Source organism: Heliangelus exortis, chromosome 22, assembly GCF_036169615.1.
Source record: "Heliangelus exortis chromosome 22, bHelExo1.hap1, whole genome shotgun sequence".
NCBI lineage: Eukaryota > Metazoa > Chordata > Aves > Apodiformes > Trochilidae > Heliangelus > Heliangelus exortis.
The window spans coordinates 9,112,692-9,126,047 of NC_092443.1; the positions used below are offsets into that span (position 1 = coordinate 9,112,692).

General features: G+C 46.8%; 1 protein-coding gene across 3 annotated transcripts in view; it reads right to left on the reverse strand.

Annotated features, from left to right (window-relative positions):
• COL5A1 (collagen type V alpha 1 chain) overlaps nt 1-13,356 on the reverse strand; it is a 143,135-nt gene that overhangs the window by 65,737 nt on the left and 64,042 nt on the right. For all 3 annotated transcript variants that reach the window (XM_071765701.1, XM_071765703.1, XM_071765702.1), the window contains exons 5-9: nt 8,788-8,919; nt 6,295-6,441; nt 5,932-6,180; nt 1,640-1,792; nt 1,282-1,338 (exon numbers count right to left, since the gene is read on the reverse strand). In XM_071765701.1, coding sequence (XP_071621802.1) covers nt 1,282-1,338; nt 1,640-1,792; nt 5,932-6,180; nt 6,295-6,441; nt 8,788-8,919 — 738 coding nt within the window. The remainder of the gene's footprint in view (nt 1-1,281; nt 1,339-1,639; nt 1,793-5,931; nt 6,181-6,294; nt 6,442-8,787; nt 8,920-13,356) is intronic.

Here is a 13,356-nt window from a genome sequence, read left to right on the forward strand (position 1 = left end):
AATTCTTTCTGGATGATTAAACTTAACTATTTTGTTTGCTTTGTAGCATTTCAGATTGGTTCTGGGGAGGACAGGCCGGGGTTCTGCTGTCCTCTCTGTGGGGTTCGGCTGCTCCCCAGCTTCCCCCCCCCCCTCCAATAAACAAATTGCTCCCCCCACCTTTTGTTTGCAAAGGGAGAGAGAGGAAGAGAGGGAAGGGAAAGGCAGAAATGTTTTTCTAAGGCACTCGTTTGGGTTTTTCAAGCCCCCACTGCTGCACCCCAGCTTCTCCTCTGCAAGAATGTCAGGCAAAGAGGGAAAGGGAGGGAGAATGAAAAGCAAAATCATGGCCTCCAAGGGGTGGGAAGTGCTGTCCCTGGCTCCCTGCCAAGGAAAATCAGGTTCCTTGGGTTGGGGGTGCTCAGTCAGCTTGGGCTTGACCCTCAGGGGAGGTGGCTGCAAGGACCTGGAGCATGGGAGCATCTCAGCATCCTGACACACAGCTGGGGACAGACCAGGGACCAATGGCCCCTTCTCCACACCAGTGAGGGCAGCTGAGGACCAGCTCCATCCTCACCAAAGGGAGTGCTTGGTTGGACACCCACATTTTATTTTTTTTTTGTAGCCTAAAAAGGGTACAGGCAGTTTCTAACCATTCTTTAGAAAGAAAAACCACCTCAAAGAAACAAGCCAGGGCAGAATCACAAAGAAAAAGTTCCAGGTTCCACTCCTGGAGGAATACAGGTTGTCTCTGAAAGTGGAAAGCTGGTGGGATCCTGGAGCAGGCAGAGAAGCAAACCTCTCCTCTTCCACAGCTGTGTGCAGGGAGAACCCTTTTATTTGTGAATATTAACTCATTAGTTGCACAATTAAAACCAGCCCCAAGCTGCAGGTTCAGGTCAGGGTATGACCTGACCACTGGCTGTGGGTGCCTGGGGAAGTGGGTTCATTGCTGAGGTCAGGGCTCTTCCAAACCCCCAGGGAGGTGGGACATGCCCACTGCCTGATGCTTCCATTCTAAAAGGCCTCATTTTTTTTTTTTTTATTTTTTTTTTTGGTAAATGAGAGATTTCATGGGAAATTCTGCCCTTCCTTCCCAATTTGGGTTGCTCCTTGAAGTTAAAAAATTAATAATTACAGTCTTTTATATTCAATGCTTATAAAATGAACCAACTAATCCTTCCATGGGAATTTTGCCTAACATTGAGAGCACCAAGCCATACCAAACATACCTCTGGGAGCCTTTTTTTTTTCTTGGGGAAAAAAAAGCCCAAACCACCCCAAACCTCAGAAGGTCCTTACCGGCTCAATGATCGCAGGTTCCCCCTTCTGTCCCTTTTCTCCCCGGGGGCCCCCGATCTGCAGCACATAAAGGAAACACAAAGTCAGACAGTCAGACAGAGGACATCACCATCATCACCACCATCATCATCATCACTGCTCCAAGCAGGATCTGGGGATCCTCAGATTTTCTGGGACCAAAGGAGTGGTGATGCCGGGGTAGGAAAGAACCGGGGCAGCTCCTCCCCGCCTCCTGCATCACAGGCAGGGATGATGGATCCAAGCAAGAGGCTTGGGTTTTGTGGTGCTGCTCCCTAAATTATGGGACAACAAACATTTTGAATGAGGATTCCCCTGGATGGCAAAGGAACTCTCTTACCCCTTCGTAGATGGTGTCCTGGTTAGCAGGCATCCCAGGGCCAATGTCGGGAGAGACCGTTCGGTCGTAATAATTATCGTAATAATTCCCATCGTATTCCTTGATTGTTTCCTCTGTGAAATCCTTGTCCAGGTCATCTCCTCCTTGAGTATCCTGGAAACAAAAGAGCAGCACCACGTCAGGCTGCACAGACTGGAAAACGAAGGGGAACACTGTGGTTTTTGGAAAGAGATGATTTGTAAGGGTTGCGAGTAAGAAGCACAAGGAAAGTTACGTTCTGGAAGTCTCCAGTGACATCCAAAGGGCTTGGAAAGGCAGGAAAGAAGGATGGGAGGCTCTTCATGACATTTCATGAAGATTTCTCCAATGACCCTTGAAATAAAACTGCCACTGTAAAAGTTTGAGCAAGGAAAAGAAAAGGCAGCACAAAGCAACAGCTCACATAGGGAGGATCCTGCAAAAATATAAAAATAAATCCCTGATCCAAAGAAACAGGGAATGGAAGCTCCAAACACCTCTCACAGCCTCAGCAGTGGTGACACGAGATTATTAAGTGTGAAGGGTCACACATCCAGGTGCAGATTTCAAGGGCACATCAAATCCACTGTGAGTATCTGATTCCACAAGGAATGTGGAAAAACACAATTTCTACAAAAACCTCCAGTTTGTTTAGTCTGGAATCCAAGCTGCAATTCTGCTTGTCCAAAAACATTTTTACAAATCTGATGCATTAATTCCCAAACCCTTCCTGAATCCTTACAGCAACAGCTGTCATGGCCCACAAGAAAGAATGTCCAGACAAATATCAGAATTTCCTTCCTTTTCTCCATGGCCCCGTGATTCCTACAGCCTGGCAGGCAACCATCTCCTGGCATCCTTTAGTCTGAACAGGATGGTAAAGAAGAACATGCCCTGACAAGATTTTTTTTTTTTTTTTCCTATCCAGGTAATGACCAAAATGGACCATAAAGTGAATTATTTCCAGTGCTTCCTAGAGAAATGATCCCTTTATGTTATGAATTCAAAATCCCTCCAGTGCTGCCACTGCCTTCTTTCTGTGCCAACACTTCAGACCCAGCAGCAGGAGCATCTCTGCCTAAAAGGAAAAGGTTTGAAAGTAAAAATAAGCCTAATGCTAAGGAATCACCCCTCTGTGATCCCATTTTCTTCTGCCTGTGCAAATACCAACCATTCTTTGCAGAAATTACAGCTTGGCAATTACTCAATTAGAAAACTTGGAAGTTTTCCTTTGGTTTTCCTTTTGTGAAGTTGTGCATTGGTTTTCCTTTGTGAAGTTCCAATGGATTTATTTGGAGCCACCACACATCTCTTTTATCTTGCTTGAAACCTTTCATTTAGGTTTGTACCATTGAAATCTGTTTATCTTGCTCTAAGGTTTTTGGGACAGCATAACAAACTTTTTTGAGATTGCATTTCTTGACATAAATGACAAAAATATCAGGTTTGATATTTTAATTAAGATCCCCAAATCAATTTGCCTGGAAAGATACCACATTTTGAACAACTGGGCAGAGAAGGGGGAAAATTCTCCATGCTGAGATTTGCAGGTGCTTTGGAGACAAACCAAACCCAAAGCCTAAAAATAATCTCCTTAACAATGCTGTGAAGCAACCTGGATCAGAAAACAGCCCACAAAAAATCAGTGTGCAAAATTCCACCGTTCTCCTTTGCTGGGAACAGCTTCATTTAAATCACCCTGGAGTCTTCCCTTTGGAGAAAGCCAGGCTGAGCCCTAGTTTATGGACCTGGAGAAGAAAAGCAAACTGCCTGATGAATAGCAGGCAATGAATAAAATCTATCTGTCCCCAGCTCCCCTTGTTCACCTGAGTATTGCTGCCTGCTAAATCTCAGAACTGCTTCTCTGGCATTTCTCACAGAGTTATCAGCCATAATCAAACCCAAACCCAGGAGAGCTCTGGGACTGCCCCTGCCTCCAACCCCCCTCTCACGGGCTCTGCAAAATTTCCCTTGTATAAAGCTAAATCCTTTTTTAATACCTGTTGTGGGACTTCCCCAAACACGGGCAGGTGAAGGTCAGCACTGATGGGCACATCCCAGTCACTGAGCAGGCCTGGGATGGGATGCTAACAGTGACCATTCTGGATCAGAACCACTTTATCCTCTTTAATCCCACAAGCCACAGCAAACAGAGTCAGGGCTGGCACCCCTGGGGACCCCTGGCCACTTGGGGACAGTGTCCCAGCCCACCCCTGCCCTGCCCAAGCTTCCACCCTGGGGGAGAGCACAGGGTGCAGGCAGGAGCTTGGGACTACTGGAAATTACACCACTTACTGGTGACCACAAGCACTATTTTGTTTCCTGACCTAGCCAAAATACTTAAGAGATATTTTATGTGTATTTTTTAAGAGCAAATAAACTTCTCCAACCACTCTGGTAGCCTCTCTCCTGCTGCAGCCCTGTTTCTAATAACAAGTATTAGGTAGGCAATTACAGGCTGATCCTCACTTCCATACTGCCCATAAAGCAACTTGGTCTGCTGCTGGATTCAAGGATTTCACCAGGAGTTTGTTCAGCTCCCACTCCAGGGTGTAAACCTGAAATCCAAATCCTTTTGGGGATCTGTCCCTCAGGCTTGCACTTGCTGGGAGCCTTCCCTATGCCACACTTGGGAATCTCCTCCAGCCAAGCAAGTTGTGTCCTTTTCTTTCTAAAAGATTCCCTAAAGCAATTTCTCACCCCAGGAACAGTCCCACAGCCCTCCCCATCCAAACTCTGCCTCTCTCAGAGCTGCTGGAGAGGAGCACTGGGCACAGGAGATGCTTTGTTTAGGGCAGGTTGGGCTTTCACATCAGAAATCTTCACCCCATGTTTCCCTACCTGAACTTCCCTCCTATTTCCTTTTCCTAACAACCAAAGTGGCCCTTGAGCCTCTTATTTCCTCTTTGTTTTTTGGGTTTTTTTAAGGTCATGCTATCCAATCTTTAATTCCCCTCTATTAGAAAGTTTAAGCTTGGCCAAAGCTTTCTGCCTCTTTGTCATGGAACAGGAAAGTTTCCCATCCTGGGGCTCCTCAGGTTGGTGGGTTTTTTTTCCTCCACACACTGGAGCCTTTTCTGTTTCTCTCTGTATTGCTTTGGGCTGCTCAACCTCCTCCTCCACCACATTTTTTATCCCCAGTTGTTGGGCCTGATCCTCCCCACCAGCCCTGGGGGTACCTGGCTCCCCTCCTGCCTCACTCCAGCTGCTCAGCTCTTTGCTTGGACATTTTCCCCAACACCTTTTCATTCAAGCTCCCAAGTCCAACTCCAAACACATTGGCCAACTTCTGCTGCCTCTTTTGCCACTCCTCCAGCACCTCCCAGAGAGCTCTGAGTTTTGTCTGACAGTCCCATACCAAAGGAATTCTCCGTTTGAGGAGGAACCACAAAACTCTGCCAAGTCCCATCCTACGTATCCCAGGAAATGTTAGCCCATTATCAGCTCCCCTTGCTGCTGCTCCTGGATGATGAAGAATTTGCCTCATCTATTGCCTCGTTATTTCCTTGCAGAATGAGCAGCTGCACAACAATTCATCTCAGTCTCATCTAAGGAGGAGCCCAGCACTCATCTGTTTGAGAACCAATAAAAAAGGCAAGAAGTAGGCAAATCCCAAGGACAGAAGAGTCTCAAGTGCATCATATTTCAGTTGAAACATATTAAATGTTACTAAAAATCTAATTCCTCCAACAGAAATGTCATCTGTGGGATCAGTACTGATCTCATCTTTGAGCAGATCTGTGCACAAAACAGGGGGGGCTCTCTCTGGGTGAGTTCAGTCCTTGGAAAGCAAAGGTTTGTTCCAGTGCTGAAATGCTTTGGCTATAGTTATTTATTTTATTTTTTTTTTAATCACAATCTGAAAAACGTAAATATCTTATTCAGTGGGAATGACAAAATGAAAAATATTTATGTTCTATATCAAAACAACATTTTAAGGATTTGCATTAATAGCTTTGAAATAAAATGCTTTTTCATAAGTTTTAGCACCAACCCTCGTTTTTCATTTTGTCAGGTAAGCACTGTGCAAAAGGAACTGTGGATGTCAACATAAACAGATATTTCCAGGGGAACAATCCTTAAGCAGACTCTGAATATCTGTGTTCCACACCCTGAAATAACCAGAGTGAAAATATTTTACAAGAAACTTCCCCTTCCAACAGCTTCCAGATTGACTGCACAGATGCTCACATCTCCTTTGCTCTCAGGGCTCTGAAATACCAGAATTAATTAAAAAAGAATTAAATAAATGTGAAAACATTAATTAAATTTACCTTGGTCTCATTGTAGGTGATGACAGTGCTTGTGGGGAGTTCAGCTTCCACGCCATTTTCTGTCAGTCCCCCCTGGGGGTCTAGTTCTGAGTTGTAGTTGACATCTTCATAGGGCAGAGGTGTGAAATATTCCTCATTGATGGTTTCATAGTTGTACTCATCCACCAGTGGGTCATCCACTGCAGCATCCCCTTTTGTCTGCTTTGCCAGGTTCCCTCTTCCAGGTGATGGGGTGGGGGCAGGGTAGTCCTATTAAAGAAATAAAATGCCCAAATCTGAGCAGCAAAACGAAAATTCTGCAGCGTTCCCTGGCTAAAGGGGACATTTATCAGCTACCTCTTTGCCAGGCCCCTGTGTTGGTACCTGCTTGGTTTCAGGTCTCTCTCCAGCAGCCACTTCAGGGGTGCTGGGTTTGGTGGTGGGTGCTTCTGGCTTTACAGCTTCATCCACATCTTCATAGTAAGGGTACTCGTAGTAGTAGGTGTCACCTTCTCCTTCCCCGTCAGTGTACTGCAAAGAGAAGGTGAGAAGAAGAAAATAAGCTGGCAGCACCCAAGAGTGTTCCTGTCAGCTCTTTCAGGCATAATTTTATGCCATGTTGCAGGTTCCTGCAGTGAAGTTGTAGAATCCTAGAATGGGCTGGGTTGGAAGGGACCTCAGAGCTCATCAAGTCCAACCCTTGATCCACTCCCCCCGTGGTTCCCAGCCCATGGCACTGAGTGCCACATCCAGGCTCTTTTGAAATATCTCCAGGGATGGAGAATCCACCCCTTCCCTGGGCAGCCCATTCCAATGGCTGAGCACCCTCTCTGCAAAGAATCCTTTCCTAATATCCAACCTAAACCTCCCCTGGCAGAGCTTCAGCTCTGCCAGGGGAGGTTTAGGTTGGATATTAGGAAAAAATTCTTTAGTCCATGCCCTCTTGTCCCACTGATATCTGCCCAACCCCCCCCGGCTCCAACCTCCTTTCAGGGAGTTGTAGAGAGTGATGAGGTCTCCCCTGAGCCTCCTCTTCTCCAGCCTCAACACCCCCAGCTCCCTCAGCCTCTCCTCATAGGATCTGTGCTCCAGTTCCTTCACCAGCCCAGTTGCCTCCTTTGGACCTGCTCCAGCACCTCAATCTCCTTCCTGAGCTGAGGGGCAATCTTTCCCTTCCTCTTGTTCATCAGCTTCTGTGACAACTTCCCCAAGAGCCTGGTTTCAGGCTGGGAGTTGAGAAGGTTCCCAATCATTTCTTGGTCTTGGGGGGCACTTGGCAATGGCAATGATTTGAGAGGTTTCCCAATCATCCCTCAGTCTTGTGGCACATCTGGCAATGGCAGTGATTTGAGACCATTCCCAATCATCTCTTGGTCCTGTGGGCCATTCTCTCTTACCAGAGAGGATGAACGTATCCCCCAGCAATCCAGTCACCATAACACAATCCAAAATGAAAAAACATTTTTTTTTTTTTAATTTTTTTTTTAAACCTCAGATTGTTGAGACCTCCCAGGTCACACATCTGGCACATTCAGAGAGGGGAAAGCAAACCCTTGCACCAGGCCCTGAGGAGCAGGGATGCTGCTCTCACTCATCCGACCGCACTAACAGCATCCCTGGGCCTCCCCATCCACCCGTGGCCCCCGCAGGCAGAAAGGCTGCAGAAACAAGGTATTTTCCACATTTTCCACAAGGCGTCAGTCACTCTTCCAAAGGAAACACAAACAAAACATTTGGTTACAGTCAGGCATGGCAAATTTCTTTGCCAGTCCATTGCTCTTGCTGGCAGCGGACGCCGGAGCACGCAAGAGTTGTTCTTACACAGAGTGACACAGCCCTAAGACAAACCAGCCCTTGTTGAGCTTCTGGCTCCAAAAGAAGAGTTTGATTTTCCTACTACCACATATTTTGACTACACCAAAGTCTATTTTATTTCACTTCTTCATTGTTTCTCCAGAAGTGCTGGTGAAACGGTTACAGCACTTGCCTGGGGCTGGGGGTGCAAGCATCACTCTGCTCCTCAAAGCTCTGCTCGGTGCAGGTTTTTAATTTAATCCCAAAATTAAGCCAGGGTGGGCTGACAGCATTAGAGTTTTGTGGGGATTCAGCAGTGCCCACAGATCCAAGATCAGCTGAAAGCAAGAGAGCACATGGGCCAGCAAATCAGACTGAGAGAGGAGCCAAGATGCTGAGAAGCAGCTGAGGATGCCAGACATTGAGAGCTGAGACCTCTGAAAAATGCATAAAACTCAGGTGGTGCTTTTCAGGAAGTCAGTTACATCCAGACATCTCTAATTGAGCATCAGAATAAAAAGGTATCCTGTACCAGTATTTTTTTTTCTTTCTTTTTTAAAGGAGAAGATCTGAGGGTAACTGCACAAAAAAACACTGAGCACAGCAGCTCACACAGATGAGCCAGGAGTCTTTCTGCCAAAATTAAGTTCAAATGGCAAATGCATGGGAAAAAATGTTTCCCTCTGCTTTAACACCTGTTGTTTCAAAAAATATTGAAAAAGAACTGTTTCATCTCTTTCCACAATCAACAGTAAAATCTGAAATTTATAAGCAGGTGCCTGCTTTGGACAGGGTTCGACCCACCAGCAAAGGTCTGTATTTCACACTCAGTTGTCTCCCCTGTTCTTCAACTCCAAAAGAATATTCATTACAGTCTCTGGAAATGGGAAAAGTATAAAAAAGGGGGGCAAGAGCTGAGCCTGGAAATCCTAAACCCAACCTTTGTCTCAGCTTTGACTGGAAAGGGGAGGAAGGAGCAGAATGCACCCCCTGGATGCTGCACCCCCTGGATGCTGCTGCCCCCAAAGCATCCCCAGCTCCTGCCACCTCCGTGGGTCCCCCTGGCCCAGGCAAGGGACTTACATATTCATCCTGGTTGGGGTCCTGGGACTGAGGGGAGTCAGGGATGGCCGTGTCACAGTCGGGGCTGTAGTGTTCACAGTAGTCGTAGGCTGCTCGGGGATCCGCCACGATCAGGAGCTGCTGGATGTCACCCTGCAGGGAAGGGGAGATGGAAAAAATCAGGGAGATGGATGGTGCACGTGGAGCTGCCAGCCCCAGCCTGCAGCCCAGGGGCATAAAACACCAAAACACCACCAAAAACAGAAAAGCAAAACACTTGGCAGGGCCAGCTCCCTGATAAGGTCCAGCAGCCACTTATCTGGGGCTGCCCCCGGAGGTGTGAAGCTGCTGTGCCTCACACCTGGTCCCCAAATGCACCTTCCCAAAAGATAAGAGCACCTGCAGAGGGGTCACCCCCAGGCCACACCACACTGACAGCCCTGGGGCAATGCACCCCAAAATGCACAGTGTCCCGTGGGCAATTAAAAACTCCTTTTCTGCTTGGTCCTATGCAGCTCTGCAGGGCTCCAGATTTGCCCTGCCCAGTCCAAAATATAGTTTATTGGCCTCAAAACCTCTCTTTTTCTCCCAGCCCAACGGCTGGCCTCATAGAAGACCTTGCTCCCCCTTTCTCCATCTTGCCTCACCTCGATTTTCCACCCACAACAGTGAGGCAGAGATTAGAAATGAGATGGAAAAAGGGGGTTTGCAGTGGTTTCCTGAAAATCAGGTGCAGAAGAAGCTCAGGAGGCACTGAGGCTGCTTCAGGGAGCACAGCAAAGGAAACACAATCCAGCCCCAGGGGCAGAGCAGAAATTGCTCCTGAGTTTCCTAAAGAACCACCCCACTGCTCAGTTTATTCTATAGGCACAGGACAAGAGTTTACTGCTTGGATTAGTAGAGCTGATACTTCAATTAGGAGGAGAAAAAAAAAAAAAAAATTGCATTTAATAACAGAAAAACACTGCAAAAAGCATCAGTGGAAAAGCAGGAGCATTGCTGCAAAACTGGGAGGAGGATTTCAGCACGTAATAGGAACCAGAAGCTCTGCAGGGAGCTTGGCCAGAGCAACCAATGCCCTGTGGAAAACCAAAGGAGGGTTTGGAACTCATGGGCTAAATCTGCCTTGGTGGACACATCCAGCTGTGGGTGATGTGAGGACCAAGTGGACCTGGTCGTGTCCTACCTGGTTCTGAACAGCAGTTTGTGCTGCCCAGGGATCCCTCCTCCCTTCCCAGGTGATTGCTCTGCAACACCTCCCTGAAACCTCTCAGATGTTGTGGAAGTTGCCCTAAAATTAAGCCTTGGTTTCAGCTTATTAGTCATTGTTTCCTGTGAATAACCTTTATAAAATTAACAAAACTGTCTGCAAAGGGGGTTTCAGTTTTCTATTTTAAGAAATAGTCTTTTCCTTTCATTTGTTTTTTTCTTAATTTAAATCCCCAGAGCAGTTCTGGCATTACTGTTCTGGCTTTTTCATTTTCAATGTAACCACCAAAACTGGAGATGCAGCACTGGGAAAAAAAAAAACAAACAAAAAAAAACCCCTAAGTTTTTGCCTCATAGGACATTTCCCCATTTCCAGCCAGCTCTGACACCATCTGACCAAGTGACCTGGATGGGGAACTCGACCCTGGTGTGACCTAGAGGATGTTGCTCAGGTCTGAGCCAAGACTTGAAGGAGCTGGGGGTTGTTCTGGGCTGACTCACACCAGATATTGTCACCCCTGTCTTTGAGGAGAGTTCAGAGCAAAAAAAAGAGGCTGTTCCTCTGGAGGTCCCTCCACTGAAGGGCACCCAACCTGCCCAAGGCAATTTGCTTCCAGCTGATGATGTGAAGTTCTTCCCAGCTGCTATTTCTGCACACGAGACCTCAGCCACCCCTTAGCCCTTCATTGACACCCAAATTAAGCCATTTATTCCCTTCTCTCATGAAGGTGGTTAAAGCTCCAAGTTTCCACAGGCTTGAGGAGAATGTCTGGCACTGTTGGGATAAGGTGAAGTTAACCAGCCCCAAAAGCAGCCTGGGTACTTGTCCCTGAGAGGCAAGGAAGGAAGGCTGAGAGCTTTTTCTTCCTGATAAGGTTGGATTTACACCTCCAGGAGAGCTGATAGTTTGCACCCTGTAAGTGAGCAGGACTATAACTGGGTTTCCTCAAGGAACAGATAAAGCAAAGAAAAACATGTTGGCTAAACACAGAGCAAAAGGTTAAGCAGGAGAGAATTTGCTAAGGCTGAGCTTGCTTTTAGTCTCAGCTGATGGCAGCTGGCAAGCTATGAATGGGGAAAAAATCCTGGCTGGATCCCACCCCTCTTCCCTGCAGCACAACAGGAGCTGAGCATCCTCTGGGATCCCACGGCTCCAGAGCCTCTGAGTAACTGGGAAGACCCCATCTCCCAGTCCCAGGAGCCACAGGTGGAAACCTCACCCTCAATCACAGGGTGAGAACCTGAGACAATCAGTGCAAAACTGCAGAAATTTGGTACAGAGGGTGGCAGGAAAAAGCAGGAGCTGCATCCGACAGCTCCTGCAGAGCTCACCACGCTTCACCAGCATCATTCAGCACAACTCTTGTTTTCCCATTTCCTTTTCAAATCCAATCAATCACCCTGCCCAGGGAAGTCCATCCTTGTCTTGATGTCCCAGCAGCAGTGTGCAGAATCAGGAGGAAAACCAAGGCACCCGATTTTAGAGGAATGAGAGCCCCAGGGAGCATCCCAGCTCCAGCCCACTGACTTGGGTTGAGCAGCTGAGTGGTGGGGGGGGAAGGGGAGCTCATTCATCTTTGTTTCATTAACAGCAAGTGTGTGGCACTGGTGGATACCCTGTGTTAACACTTGTAAAAAGCAGACAGGAGTAAAACCTTGTTAGCAAGATTCCCAGTCAACTGACCTCATCCCTCAGTGCAAAACAATAAACTGGGCTAATTTAGCCTGTAATAAAAAGCCCCACTATCTGAACTTCACAAAGGATGCACAAAGCTTTGCTGTCAAGAGCCTCATTTCTTTGATTTAAAAAGCTGACTTGAACTGGAGCAAGCCATGCTGGGGGGGTTGGAAGCCTTTTGTGTCCTCTCAAGTGTGGGGCTGCTAATAAATTTCACCAGGAGATGGTTGCCCCTGGCCCTGGTGTGGGCTGACAAAAGCAGCAGCCAGTTCCACTCCCTTTCCTCATTCCAGGGTCCATTTATTCCAGTTTTGGTGACATAAAGCATCCTCTCCTTCCTACAGCAGCATCTGCTTTTTTCAGCAAGAGGAAAGATAATGCAGACACCATTAATTTCACCCCCAATATGCAACAGCTTTGGAGTTTCCATGAGGTCTTTGTAACAGAGAGAACTTGCAATAACACTAAGAGAAGGGTTTAAAGACTTTACCAGCCCAGTCATGAAGCTTTTCAAGATTTATTTTCAAGTCAAGAGGTGTCTAAGGGAGCAGAGAAATGCTTCAAAGGAGGACAAAGGACAGGGGGGCCTCCTGCCCCAAACACCCCTGCAGATGCTGGGGAAAGTCCTCTCTCTCTTGCCATGGGAACAAATTGGACACATCTGGGCACACAGGGCTCCAAAATGCACCCAGTGACTAAGGGGGTACTTAACACAGAAGTAATTTGCATTTCTGGTTTGACAAAAAAAAAAATTTGAAAGAAAAAAAAAAAAAAAAAGGTCAGTTTTAACCTGAAAATAACCAAATTTTTCACCCGTTAGAAGAGTTAGGTTTAAAAAAGGAAAACAAATCACTTTTTGACCTTTATTCCTAGAGCTCTCTGTGAAGAGCAAGAGGCAGGACAGCACATTTATGGAAATGATTGTGAATTGTGCAGCTTTTATTTGCTTCACCCAACAGCTGTAAGTGCTAAGTGTCAGGCCCAGTAAGAAGCTGCCTGACATTTATGGTAAAGCCATTTATGCCTCATGACTCATTTTCTTTATGGATTAAGTTCCACCGAGCCAGTTTAATTCAACTCCCCAGCCAGCTCCTAGCCAAGCCTGGAAAAGCTCTTTTGGAGCATTTTTTAACACTTATTCTATACGTGAGCAAAAATGGTCCCATCACTTCCAATGACATCAACTTCAGTCACTTAGAGCAATCACTGTGGCTCAACAAAACAAACAGCTGGGGAGGATAAGCAGAGTGACTTCATCTGGCATTGGCAGCAGCCCCATAAACACTGGGATTCTTCAGGGCTCTCACTGGTAATTAACTGGATTCTCATTGTACTGCATCTCCCCACAAGTCTCAGAGCCTCTTAACCTCCACAAGAATAAATACTGCTTGATGTGCTTTTTTAATATATTTTTTTTTAAACTCATACGTTGAGCTTGGATAAGCACAGGCTCAGGGTGTACAACTGCAACACACACACACAAATAAAATCCTAAGAATTACTGGAAGCCACTGGGATGCTGCTGGGGTTGATTAAGACAAACTCACTGGTTCCAGAAATGCAAACCCAGTTGGGTGGCTTAAGAGTGGCAGCAGTTCAATGCAGCTCTGTGATGAAGTGAAAGCTCAGGGATCCCAGCCACCCACCAGCTTCCAAAAAAACCTAATCCCTATCTTGGAGACAGCCTGCCAGCCCTCAGATGT